Source organism: Pongo pygmaeus, chromosome 2 (genome assembly GCF_028885625.2).
Source record: "Pongo pygmaeus isolate AG05252 chromosome 2, NHGRI_mPonPyg2-v2.0_pri, whole genome shotgun sequence".
Taxonomy (NCBI): Eukaryota; Metazoa; Chordata; class Mammalia; order Primates; family Hominidae; genus Pongo; species Pongo pygmaeus.
In genome coordinates this window covers 198,072,114-198,086,091 of record NC_085930.1, presented here as the reverse complement: position 1 = coordinate 198,086,091, position 13,978 = coordinate 198,072,114, and the positions used below count along the sequence as shown (strand labels likewise).

Genomic DNA, 13,978 nt, shown 5'->3' with positions numbered 1-13,978 from the left:
ATTTATATATACAAATCCTTATTGCAAAAATGATACAAGATGATTATTGTAAAGTTATACATATATATACACAATCACACATATGTATATACACACACACACATATGTATATTACTATACCAGTCAGACTGTGGTAAGTGCTATCTACAGCAGACTTATAAAACTCTATAAAACACAGAGATTAAGATGTAAATCCAAACATGAGAAAAGGGAGGGGTGGAGATCAGAGAAGTTTTCTGCCAGGAAACGGTAATTGAGTTGGGCCTTTAAAGATAACCATTTAGGTGAAATGAGAAAATGTGTATGTGTGTGTTAGGGTTGGGGAGACAGTCTTCCAGAAGACTGCAGTGGTTGCAGCGGTCATCTGAAATGACATCTGTGAAAGATTGCACGTCCAGTAGGCTGGAGGATATGAGTCAACATTGACCAAAGGTGGTTATGTAGAGGATGGTCCATTAACAAGTTCTCAAAAACAGTATTCCAGAACCCTGTTACACAAAGTGCAGGCCATGCGCACCTGGGAGCTTGACAGAAATCCAGAATCTTAGGCCCCACTCCAGACCTGAATTAAAATCCAAAGTTTAACAAGATCCCTCTGTGGATTATAGGCACATTAAAGTTTGGGAAGCACTGGTTTAAAACGCAGACTAAGGCTGGGTGCAGTGGCTCATGCCTGTAATCCCAGCACTTTGGGAGGCCTAGGCGGGTGGAACACCTGAGGTCAAGAGTTCAAGACCAGCCTGGCCAACATGGTGAAACCTCGTCTGTACTAACAATAAAAAAATTAGCCAGGCGTGGTGGTGGGTGCCTGTAATCCAAGCTACTTGGGAGGCTGAGGCAGGAGAATTGCTTGAACACTGGAGGCGGAGGTTGCAGTGAGCTGAGATTGCGCCACTGCATTCCAGCCTGGGCGACAAGAGTGAGACTCCATCTCAAAATAAATAAATAAATAAACAAATAAATAAAAGGCAGACTAAGCAGGCGAGGTAAATCCCTTCTTATGGGTCTCCTGTATCTCAAGGTAATCTCTACTCCCGGGCTGCTCTAGTTACAGCAAAGCAAATCTCCCTGAACACAGAGAAGCCTTTCCTAACTCTGTGCCTCTGCTTTTGCCTGAGTTGTTCCCTCTGCCAGGAATCTCCTTGTTTCCCACTTAAAACACTCTTGACATTCTCCTTCCACAAAGCCTATTCCGACCACAGAGCCAGGTGATCTGACTTTGACGGCGCAAGCCCTTACCTGTGCCTGTCTCATGGAGTTCAGCCCTTTCTCCCTGTCTGCACACTTTCTCTGCCCTCCTCCTAGCAAGCTCCTTGCTGACAGTGACTTCTCTATATATATCCGCACAATTTCTCTCCTTGCATCTCTCTCTTTCAGCATTTAATGCAGCAATTGGCACACAGACGATTCTTTATAAACGTGAGTTGAACTGAATTAACATGCATTTTCTAAAGGTCCACAAAAGGAGACCCATTCAAAAGGACCACAAACAAGGCCCCAAAAACTGTCTGGAGGAGGAATATCCCTTTGTCTGTCCTCTCTTTGGTCTTTCAGTGATTAGCCTATGCTGGACTTTTGGCTGCTTTGTATTCTAGTAATTTTAAGGCTTATAAATAAGAATTCCGTAAAGCAGTTTCTGATTTTCCTTTAGGAAATGGCAAAAGGATCAAAAAACTTCTCTCCCTACATACCTGCCAATCATGAAGACAACATTATTGTTATTTTTAATTTATGTTTTAACATGCATTGAACTAGTGGGGAAGGTTAGCTGTGGGTTTTAATTTCTTTTCCCCCTTTTAGTTGCTCAAGTCTGCTTCTTGGGAGCTTTCAGACCCACACACTTATGTCATCAGTCACCAGTCTCTAATTATGCTCCCTACCCCTAGACATGAAAGATAAATGGCATAGATATAAACTTACATTTGTCAAAATTGATTTCCTGTTTTAATTGATGGGTGTAATGTATCAGTCTTTTCTAGCCACAGAAACATGTGTGCTCTGATTATAAGTATCAGTCTTTCTTGGATTAGGGTAAGTCTAAGAAAGGAGAGAAACAGTGACAGAACATACTCCCCATTGAGATCTTTTCACTTCCCTTAAATAGATGCAGGGATTTTTCAATGTGTAATTACAAGCTAAAAATATCAATAATGTGAAGTACAATTTATGCTGTGACTGCCCTTTAAAAGTGAGTCCTTCCTTGTCTAATTCAGGTTGCAAATTTCCGCGTCTGGGATTTTTTAATTCATTCAACCTCATGTCTTTTGGTGAGGTTTTCACTTTCTTTGCTACTTGGAAAGTGGTTAGGACATTCATTCTTAACATATGAGTCTCAGGTCTCCAAACTCCTTGGGGTAAGTGCTTCCTGGTTGTTGACAACCAACACAGTGGTGAGAATTAACCCAGAAGACTTCACACTTGGGGGCCATAGAATGCATACCCAACCTAGTGAGCAATACAAGCTTCATCTCTTTGATAGCCTCAAAGGCTGTCTTCAAAGCCACTGCCCAGCAAACACATATAGAAACCTGAGTCCACCATTTACAGATCATATCTATAGGTTTAATACAGTTCTTAAAAATATAAAACAAATGTTGGCTGGTCACAGTGGCTCATGCCTGTAATCCCAGCTCTTTGGGAGGCTGAGGCAGGCAGATCACTTGAGGACAGGAGTTTGAGACCAGCCTGGCCAACATGGTGAAACCCCATCTCTACCAAAAATACAAACATTAGCTGGGCATGGTGGTGCATGCCTGTAGTCTCAGCTCCTTGGGAGGCTGAAGTAGGAGAATTGCTTGAGTCCGGAGGCAGAGGTTGCAGTGAGCTGAGACTGTACTACTGCACTGCAGCCTGGGCAAAAGAGTGAGACTTTGTCTAAATAATAATAATGATAATCATATACATGTATATAAATAAATATATTTATATATATAAATATATAAAAATATATTTATATATATATAAAATACATAAAAATATATTTATATATTATTTTATATATAAACATATATATAAAACAAATGTTATCAACCAATTAACTAACAAACTGGCCAAATAAAAATAAGCAAAATACAAAACTGTATAAATTTCTTAATTTTCATAAAGACCCCAGCTGTAATACAGGAAAGAAGGACCTAAAAATGAGACAAATGAAGTAGCGGGGACAGATTATTTTGCGCCCATGAATAACTGGCCTCGATCTTGAGGCACCATTTTTTAATCCTCCTCAAAAGAACACACAATTTGCATTCATTAATTCTATTAAAAAATAACTTGAGAAAGAGAAGACCTAGGTGGAAGAAAAGGATAGAGAATGGTGTCAATACGTTGACAATGGCATGAAACTGCCTCTAAATATGTGAGAGGCTTGCATTAGTAAAAGAAACTGAATGGTTCTCTGTGTCTGTCCACCATAACTCCCTATCAGTAGAGTGGCAGGGATGCAGAGATTAGCTCTTGAGAAAACTCTGGGTCATCACAGCTGAGAGAGCTTTAGAGAGGGTTTGGTCTAAAGACCAAATTGAAGAGCTCAAATAAGTTGAACAATGCCAAATGTCACAGATTTTGTTCATATTTAGGCCAGGATCTTGTTTCTTTCTAATACATACACACTATAGCTGAGCCAGCTTTTTTGTCATTAGAGTTACCCAGAGATGCAATGGACAAGCTCTGGGGAAGCCTTGACACAGAGACCAGGCTGGATGACTGCATGGATTGTCTAATATTAATTCCTGCATTGGAGGAAGGGATCAATAAGCTCTTTTAAAGGCCTCACTAAATCTGGAAATTCTGTAGTTCTGAAAGAGAAGAATGTATGCCCAGATGCCAGGGAGTAAGAACAGACTCCAAAAGGACTGCCAGGATGGCGACGAGAGAGTAGGTTGCCTACTTGTGGAAGTCCTCAATGCAGTGAATGAGCCCGCCAGCATCCACAGTGAATGGGATCCCATCCAGGCTGCGGTGGCACATCACGCAGGTGAAACAGTGAGGATGATAGGCCTTTCCGGTGGCTCGGAGAATCCGCTCCATGATGGGCTTGGAACACACATTGCACTGCTCCAGAGTGTTCTGGGGAAGGAAACAGAAACCACGTTAGACTGGGACAGAAGGGGGTCCATACTGCATGACAGGCTTCTTTACAAAACAGATTGTCTCAGGTCCTTATCACACTACTCTAAGGAAGGCATTTATCACCATTTACAAATCACATCTACAGCTTTAATACAGTCCTTAAAAATATAAAACAAATGTTATTGGCCAATTAGCTAACAAACTGGCCAAAGAAGTGTGTTATAGAGAGAAGGAAACACAATTAGATGGGTCAAGTGGCTTTTCTAGCATCATTCAGGTAGTACGTGGGAAGTCCAGAACTGAGAACATGTGTTTTCTGACGGCTATCCTTGTTCCTTTCCTTGTTTCCTATAGCAAGGGTGATGGCAAACTTTTCTCTGAAGTCCCATATAGTAAATATTTCTGGCTTTGTTGTAACAAGTCAATTTTGCTATTATAGCTGGAAAGCAGTCATAGCATGCAAACACATGGGCATGCTTGTGTTCCAGTAATACTTTATTTACAAAAAAGACAGACAATGGGCTGGATTTGACCCATGGGCATAGTTTGCTGACCCTTGAACTACACCACTCGGGTTCTCTGATTGAGGAATGCTTCACTATTACTTCTAAAACTTGATTCATTATCAAAGACATAATGTGACCACTTAGACCATAGTGTGATCACTAAGACCCCTACTTTTTACAGAATAGTCTGTCAGATGACTGAGACAGAGCATGCTGGATGCAGAACCCAAATCAGAAGTCAGCATAATCAATTAGGCTTCCGATCATTTAAAGCTTTGATTTACACACCATCTCCAAGTTTAGAGTTCGCAAACTCTTGATAGAAATGTTGAACGTACAAGGGAGCTGGTTTGAAAAAGTGAATTAAGAAACTCATTTATCTGGCCTTAAAAATATTCTAAGCTTTAAAAATATACAGCACCCCTTACAAGAGATACCAGTTAGTGAATCAGGTCTCAGAAAGATCGGCTGTTAACTTTCCATCCTCCCCTTTAATCCCATGCTCTTAGCAAATAACCACGTTTCACATGTAAAATGCTATATTCCAACTGAGGTACCTGGACTAACTCATTGAGTTTACAATCAGGAATAAACCTGGGATGTGGATCTTATTAGAAAGATGCAGAACTGAATGGGATGTGGAAATTCAGGGGTAACTGCTCTTTTACCATGAGGATATATAAATGGCTATGAAGCAAGAAGTGTCTGTATGTAGGTAACTAGTGTCCTTATGTCTAACCTATAGCAATGACCTATGATTTGGCTTCTTTGTATCTCTCTTCTTATAATACTCCCCTTGCCCCTGTCTCCAATGACTTCCAGTTTTCTTTCCAAACAGATGTGATCAAATACAAGTACCTTTCTGGATAACAAAATCTGAATGGCTTCACAATGTAAAAAGAGCTTATTCTTTACATGGTATCCAACCCCCCTTTATGCTTCTCATAACATCTCAGACCACTCACTCTTGTTCAAACCTATGTGAAACTCCCATAGCCACTTCAGTGCCTTGGCTAATGCCTAGATGTATCGCAATTTGCCATTTTGACCTTTCAAGGTACAGGCTAGAAGGCCATTCCCCAGTGAAGGCTTCCTCAGTGGTCCCACTTGGAATGAATTGCTTCTTTCTCTCCCACTCCTGAGCACTTTATTTGGTTTGCTTACAATACTTTAAGTGTGCACTTTATTTAAATTATTTGTGCATATGTCTATTTCCTCTACCAGACTTTAATTTCATTAGGGGCAGAGACTATGTCTTAAGAATGTATTTCTCTGTCCTATAATGCACCCAGTATACTGTCTGAAATAGAAATAAGCCTGAGATGAATGTGTACAAAAAGAATGAACGAATGAATATTGTTTATATCCCACTCTGGCAACACAGTGCTGGCCTGACTCCCTTAACTCTGGAATCCATCCCAAGATGAATTGGGAAATCCATCATCATCCTTCCCTCAAAGCTGTGGTTGCCCGAGGTTCTGAAATTGCTTCGTATGCCTCTTGTCACAGTCTAAACGCATGGAAACTATTAACCTATTTGTTTTTCCCATTTTGAAGTGGTGAAATTAAAATAGCAGAAGAGCACAGGGTAAGAGTTTGGAGATGATGATGGTTTGAAGAATGAGGGCCTGTTTATTTTCTACCCTGACAATCTGAGCTAATGTGGCTGGAAATTGTCTTCCCAGGACTTATGCTTTGCTCCTCTGTGGGTTTTTACCTTTTTTTTTTTTTTTTTTTAGTCAGTCCTGTAATGGAGTTGAATAACCAGAAAATGTTTGACCAGAAAATGTTTTTGTTTGCACTGAGGCTTGGCTGCAAGATTCAGCTCATTTACTCAAAACTAGCAGCAATATAACAGGCTTAGTTCCTATGGAAAGACCTTGTGGTCTACAGATGCTGCATTGAAAGAACAGGTAATACAAACATTTCTGCAACAAAGGAAAAAAAGTATAAAATGTGATTAAAATCAGTCTGTTGCAAAATGCCCCCAAATTGGAAAATAAAGGTTCCAAGAATGCAGTTGATTGGCATCCTAGGCTAGTGAATGATGTTATCCTTCGCCAGCCTGCGCCTTTTACTGCAATCTTCCCCTTTCAGTCTCCAGTGGGGCCTACTAGTAGCCTTCGAGAAAGGAAAAACTCACAGTGTCAGGGAGGAGGGGGCTGGGAGTTCCTTTAGTCCAGGCTCTCATTCCACAGGTGAGCAGACAGACTTTGAGAATGGATGTGCTGGACCTGAGTTGTGGAGAGCATGAGACACAGAGGTGGGACTGGTACCCCAGTTACCTGACTCCTAATAATGCAGAGAGGGAGCTAAGGAATTCATTATGTGGCCATGAAAAAGGAAAGTAGCTAGGTGAAGAATGTGAATTATCCTTCTGGCTTTGTCAAAATCTGCTGTATGACATTGGGTAAATAATTTATTCCTTCAATCTCAGTTTTCTTATTTGAAAAATGATGATTAATTCAAACTCTGTAATTGTATTAATCTGTGATAAATCAGTATTAACAACAATAGAAAAAGATACATGTTTACATTATCAGAAATATACAAAAACAACTGGATAACCCCTTATCAGAGGTTTGAAAGGGGCATTCATTTGCTAGAAACCTGGACTATATTACCTTTACTATGCACCTCCACTGATAATTCTAGAAATTGCTAATGGTAAAATTGTAAGCATCACAGAGGGATATTTTTGTGTTATAGATGATTATTTTAAAGCCAGACAAAAAGATGCACACTTCATACAAATATTGGATTCATCTGAACCCATGACATGAAATGGTTGACAAATAAATCGGTTTTGAAAAAAAAGGAAGTCTTTAAGCAAATAAGTCAAAGAGGGATGGCTCTAAATATGCCTATTCAAATCACTTTTTTTCTTTCTTTCTTTCTTTTTTTTTTTTTTTTGTCTAGTAGGGTTGCCAGCATTGATAGCTGGGGATTTAAGAGAAAAGAACACCTTCCAGCTTATGAACCTTCAATATCAATAGCGTGCTTTGTGACTGGACTCCTGATCCAGCTCCATCGCTGTCCCATGGACTCCTCCTGGCTGCCACACTGAGCTTTCTGCCACATCTTTAATAAGCAACATTCTTTTACAAGCCCAGACTATCTTACACTCTACTTTGCTTAGAGAATGCCTACTCATTCTTCAAAGTGAAACTCAAATGTCACCTCTTCTGAAAAATCTTTCCTTAATCTTTTTCTGTTGTATTCCAAGAAAAGTAAGTAACTTCTTCCACTCCCATAGGATTGTATTATGCTTCCCCTATGACACTGAACACAATGTACTTGATTTAGTGGTTTATGTCAACCTCTATGACTAAACTGCAATCACTCCTCCCTTCTCCCATGAAGCCATAGTCTGAGGTTGTGTTTCCTAGGAAACAAGTTCTGAAACAGATTTGCACACAGTTAGTTATCAAGAAGTGTCCTTGCAATCAACACCTGTGGGAAAGCATAGGAAGTCCCTATACTTCTTATATTTCATGTTCCTATTGTACACCGTATCTACAGTATCCACAAGAGTAAGCATCCTTGCCCAGAGACTGCAAAGTCCGTGACACACAGTAAGTAATTGGTAACCAGCTGTGGAAGGCCTTTGGCCAAAGCTGAATGAAGAATCCAAATTTTATTCATTTTGCAACAGGCACTGTTTGAGGACTTTTTTTCCATAAAAAAAGTTTTAGGCTACTCCAATGAAAGTATGGTTAAAGTGAAAAGACGCAAGAGTAGTATAAAAAAGCAAATTCTGTTGCTAAAAGTCACAGCTTATAAACTTTTCTGAAATGTTGGCAATACAGTTGTGACTAAAAACAAAAAAACTCAGTGAAACTAAAAATTAAATCACAAATCAACTTTGTACAGAAAACTCCCAAATGCAACGTTTTTAAGTCAGAGATACAATGGGGTAGTATTTTTTTCTATCTTTGGATATTGTATAAATAACTTGTAACTCACAGGCAGAAGAGCTAAAGAATCGTATGAATATAAATTAAGCATATAGGTAACATCAACATGAACTACTAATGAGATGATAAAGAATAAGAATATTACCATTATTTACATATTACATAGGTATATGTAAGTGTTCAATTTTGAGTATTTAAAATCAAGATATACAGTCTTCATTTACATAAGTAATTGAAGATTCAGAAGACTATAAAGTGATTACTGCCATTTGGAAATGTTAACATTTTCATTTTATAAAATTAAAATGTGATCTTATATTCTTCTTTACCTTTTTTAGGTACAAAAACAATATCGTGAAACAGGAAAGACTCTTGGAAAGATAAGGAGTGACATCTCATGATCTAGATAGTTTAGGTCTTGTTGAGATAAGAAAAGAAAGAAAAAAAGAGAGAGTTACAAGACATTCAGTCTTGAAAAGTCTTTAGAGATTACACTAGCCCAGAAATTTTCAACTTCTTTTACTTGGCCATTCACCCATAATCCTTTCTTCAGGGAAACAATTTATCAAAAAAAGCACATATTAAAGAGCCCAAAATCACTTCTGGCTGAAGGGCATGAAGGGATGGAACCTGTACTATCTGAAAACCATGATTCTAGTCCAACTGCTGGATTCAAGAAACTAAGGTATAGATAGAGAACACAGCTAGTGACAGATTGGGAGTTACAATGCAGGTCTCCTAATTCTCTGTCCAATGGAGACTCTCTCTGCTACATCACATTATATGGAATCTGTATATCGGTAGACACACACTGTATTTCAAATAGAAAGAAGACGTTCAGGCTTGCTATCTGCAAGTTACATGCAAATAAATGGAGAAAACATGTTAAGATCTTAAGACAGTTTGTCTCCTAAACTCCTACAGGACAAGAGAAAACTCGTCGTTGGACCCCAAGCATCTACAACAGTATGCTTGCATAAAATTAATGCTCCACAAATATCAGTTAGTTAATGAATTAATAAAGTCCAGGTAATTACTTTATATAAAATAAGTTTGTTTTTTTTTTTCCTATTTAACCATGCAAAACAATTCTCTAGTCTAGAACTTCTCAACTGGCAGGTTAACACACAGTGTGTTTCAAGTGGGTTCCGGGTGCACCATATTTCGGAGGATTCGGAGGGACCAGAGGTGTCCAGAGTTCCTCAGTGGTTGCCTCGGGACAGGAGAGATCTCATCCACTTACTCCGTGTGCTGAATGAATGCCATCATTTTCCACATGAACTGGGATGTGAAAAAGATTGGGAAGTACAGCTCAAGTGTAGGTGTTCCCAACAGAATGGCAATGTGGTACAGTAAAGGAGCAGGGCTATGACTCAGCCAATTTCTCTTGAAATGCCAGTGCCATTATTTGAACTCAAAATACTGCTATTGCCTAACTTAATTATGGAATAAAAACTTATTCTTTACCTTGATTCTGGTCATCAAGATTGCTTCCCAAATGATGGCAGTACTTTTGGGTTTCCTTTGCAGGTGAAGATATCATTTTACCTTGGTCGTTCTAATGACCCTATACTAGATAACCTTCCAACAGCTCTGCCTTCCTGTGAGACATGAACTTTTTATTAACATTTCCCTTGGTCTTTCTAATGTCCTTTGCCTATATCTTAATCTAAGTCTATATTTGTATCTGCATGTAATGTGTGTTTTGAAACAGACTGAAAATAATAATCTCAAGCTTAATAGCATCCCACCCCTGTGACTGTGATTTTTCAATTAGAATCAAAATTCCTCTTTTACAGATGAAGGTTTTCCTGATAGATAAGAAAAGTTTTGAAACAATTTAATAGATAGCACCAAATCTCTAAACTGTACTTTTTTTTGACATCATGACACACCCCCCTACCCCTGAAGATGACAGCTATGAAACACAGAACTGAAAATTCAGTAAAATAATTTCAACTTTTTTTGTTATTCTTTTGGAGCATAACTTTTTGCATCTATTGCCTCAGTTTTCTTATAAACTCTCTTTAAACAAACTTCTCATATGCCTCTCTAAAGAGCAGAGCTGCCTCCTCACTTACTCTAATATTGCAGAAAGCCTAAAGAGTGGAACAAAGCATTCAGCAGCCTGGCAGGTACAGAGGAAGAGATGGAAGATAAAGATGCCATCCTTGCCCTCAAAGGTTCTCAATGCAGTGAGACAGGTGGACACAACTATTAATAACTGATTTGAGGCAAAGGGCATGACAAATTGCTATCACTGAGGCACGAGTAATGAATGTTGGGAACGCAGACAAGAGAGTAATTACTTATGAATGGTGAGAGAGCAGGCAGTATGGTGGTGGTCTATGACTCTAAGAATCTATTCTAGTTGGGATTGCATTTGGTATTTGAAAAAAAACTTATTTTAACCCACTTTGGAATTAACGTTGTGCCATAACAAGAGTCTTTAATATCTAATACTCTGATAGGAGTCGCAGATAAGCCTGCACTGAAACAAATTCATTTCACAGGAAGAATATTGTAACGAAATCTGTGTATTGAGCAGCACTGATGAAGGGGAACTCAATATTGCCAGACATGAACATCCATTTTTTTTTTTTTTTTTAAAGACAGAGTCTCACTCTGTCACCTAGGCTGGAGTGCAGTGGCGCGATCTCGGCTCACTGCAACCTCTGCCTCCCAGGTTCAAGCGATTCTCCTGCCTCAGCCTCTTGGGTAGCTGGGACTACAGACGCATGCCACCACACCCAGCTAATTTTTTATTTTAACAGAGACAGGGTTTCACCATGTTGGCCAGGCTGGTCTTGAACTCGTGACCTCAGGTGATCCACCCGCCTCGGCCTCCCAAAGTGCTGGAATTATAAGCGTGAGCCACCACGCCAGGCCGAACATCCATGTTTTAACTAGCACAGACAAAACCTGTGTGTTACTATTAAAATAAAATTTAGAAAAACAATTTTCTTATAAAATGTTCTGTTTGTATTTGGACTACATAAACTGGCTTTAAAATGGAGAAATATGCCCTAAAACCGTATGGAAAAAGCCAACAGAAAGAACAAAAAGATCACAGCAATTAGGCCGTTCTATTCAATTTTGCCATGAGCTATAAATCACGTTCTTTACAAAGTAAATTATGCCCTGTTTTTTATTCTTAAGCACTAGGGTTAGGATTGTGATCTGAGCTTTAGTAAATCAGAAAAGAAAATCTCAATTATAGAACATTTAGTTTATTTATACCTTAATGCCCGGAGTGGTAATATTTTACTTTAAAATGCATAACCCATGTGGCATGCTAGGTCTTCCAAAACACTTCTTTTGAATGTGTTCTGATCCTTGAAAAATGTGGGGCAGGGAGAAGGGGAGTAAGAGCTGATGACCGTGGGTCAGACCTTCATGCCATGGGCATAATGAACACATCAGAGAAGACTAAGACTATGGTGAGAGAAAGAAAAGAATTGAGTTCCTTTCCTTCCGAGACAAGTCAAATGACAGATTTTTGCCTTTACAACATGTCATGTGAAGATTTATTAACTCAGACATCAAAGAAGGTCTGCCATATTATAGTAAGAGAATTAGTGAAACATTAGGAAAAAGGTGATCTGGGTTCGAAAAGCTAGGCAATTTTCTTGACCTTTCTGGCCTTTGGTTTCTGTAGACTGAAATGTCTACATTGCAGTGTTGTGAGGTTTAAATGAGTTCACATATTATCAAAGCGAGAACCCAGTCCTGACTATATAATAAATGTTAGTTTTATAAATTCCCTATACAAATTTCAAGGGGCTAACACATTTATTCAATTAAATTGTCATCCTTTGATCATTTAATGTAACTACCACAACTGAAGCACCATATTTCTATAATTTTTTCCCTTCACCATTAGTTCTCCTATATTTTATATCTGTCCTTTTAACAAATGGATTATCTAAGGAATTGTGTATATGATACTCTGGGATAATTGGATAATGTCATAATATAAAATGGGCTTCTAGATTTCTAAGTGAGTTTCCCCCTGCTTTCCTGGGAATTTTGTGAAAAAGCTCTTCTTCTATGTAAACCTTATTATACCCCAAATCCATACATTTCTTGATTCTTCATAAAAGTAATTTATATTCCTTTATACACCAAAAATACTAACTGATACTTTGATTTGGTACAATCCTTAAAGTTTACTAACTGTACACAAACAGGAGCCCATCTAATCTCCAGAGCAATCTGGTATAGGAGGTAGAATGGTAGCATTCTTTTCGGCATTACATGCCACACAGCTATAAATGAAGCCAGGATTTGAACCTGTGTTTTCTAAAGTACAAAGAGAAGGGCTCATTCTTCTACTGCACACTGTCCTCCAATTAACAAGTTTCTCAGATATCTTTCTTCCTTATTCTATATCAAGGCAATTATTCAGAATGCAGTTAATAATTTTAGCATGCAGATTTCCCATAGCCTTTCATAAATACATAGTTTGGTTGGGCTTGAAAAATTCCCCGAATCATCTTGTCCAGCTGTCTCACCTCACATACTAGGACACTGCATTCTGCGAATGCTGATTTGCTTATTGTGGTATATTTGCCCAATGTGGTATACTCTTTTGTGAAGAAGTCCAGGATGCAGATGGCATGGTTTCTATGCAGTGGTCTTCTCCCAACCCCACACTAGGTCCTTTTTGGAATACCAACACATCTCCCTGGTGTTCTGGCCCACTTAACAATAAGAATATGATAAAATTAACATAATTACTTACATAGCCAATTAAAAATTGTTAAGCTGAGTATGTTACATTACTTGGGTTTTGTCGCTGTCAAAACAAGATTGTTGCACACTGATAAATATGGGGGCCCTCTGGCTAAGAGCTCGGAGGAGATAATCCTATCCAAAGCCTCACATTAGGAAGCTTTAGGTCCAGCTTTCATAATTCCTACTATCAGCAACCTATAAATAGAGGCTATTAACTGACACTTAGACCAGTTTCACTGAGGCAGTGAATTTCCAGAGTAGCTGGAATTTCACAGCACCTTGAACAAAATTCCATAAGCTACATGGGTGTCAATTTTCTCATCTATAGAATGGGATACTAAGTATTCTGCCTTAACAATCTTCCAGAATTGTGAGAACTAAATATGACAAGAAATGGGAGAAGCACTCTTTAAGAATGTAAATAGATATAAAGATATTGTTATAAAGCTCTTTCACTGGAGAGAATTACTGTTACACAGAAGGATCGACCCTATATCTTGGTTCAACAGCCTCTGACTAATCAACTGAGCCAACTTCTACCATTCTTATTACTGGAGAGAAGTAGACAAGTATAAAATATATACACAAGTACCCATACTCCCTTGAATATTGAATATTGAGTTTGGAAAAATACAGATTATTTTGTTTTTGTTGTTTTGTTTTCAACAAGTAATTTTTCTTGCCACGTGTCTTATTTAGTTTACATACCTGGAACGCCTATCAAGTGATGGAGTAGTTACATACCAT

At 38.6% G+C, this 13,978-nt stretch overlaps 1 protein-coding gene across 50 annotated transcripts in view; it reads right to left on the bottom strand.

The window, feature by feature from the left end:
• Positions 1–13,978, bottom strand: part of LPP (LIM domain containing preferred translocation partner in lipoma) — a 741,980-nt gene that overhangs the window by 20,402 nt on the left and 707,600 nt on the right. For all 50 annotated transcript variants that reach the window (XM_063662516.1, XM_063662513.1, XM_063662540.1 and 47 more), the window contains one exon: positions 3,890–4,068. In XM_063662516.1, the coding sequence (XP_063518586.1) occupies positions 3,890–4,068 (179 nt within the window). The remainder of the gene's footprint in view (positions 1–3,889; positions 4,069–13,978) is intronic.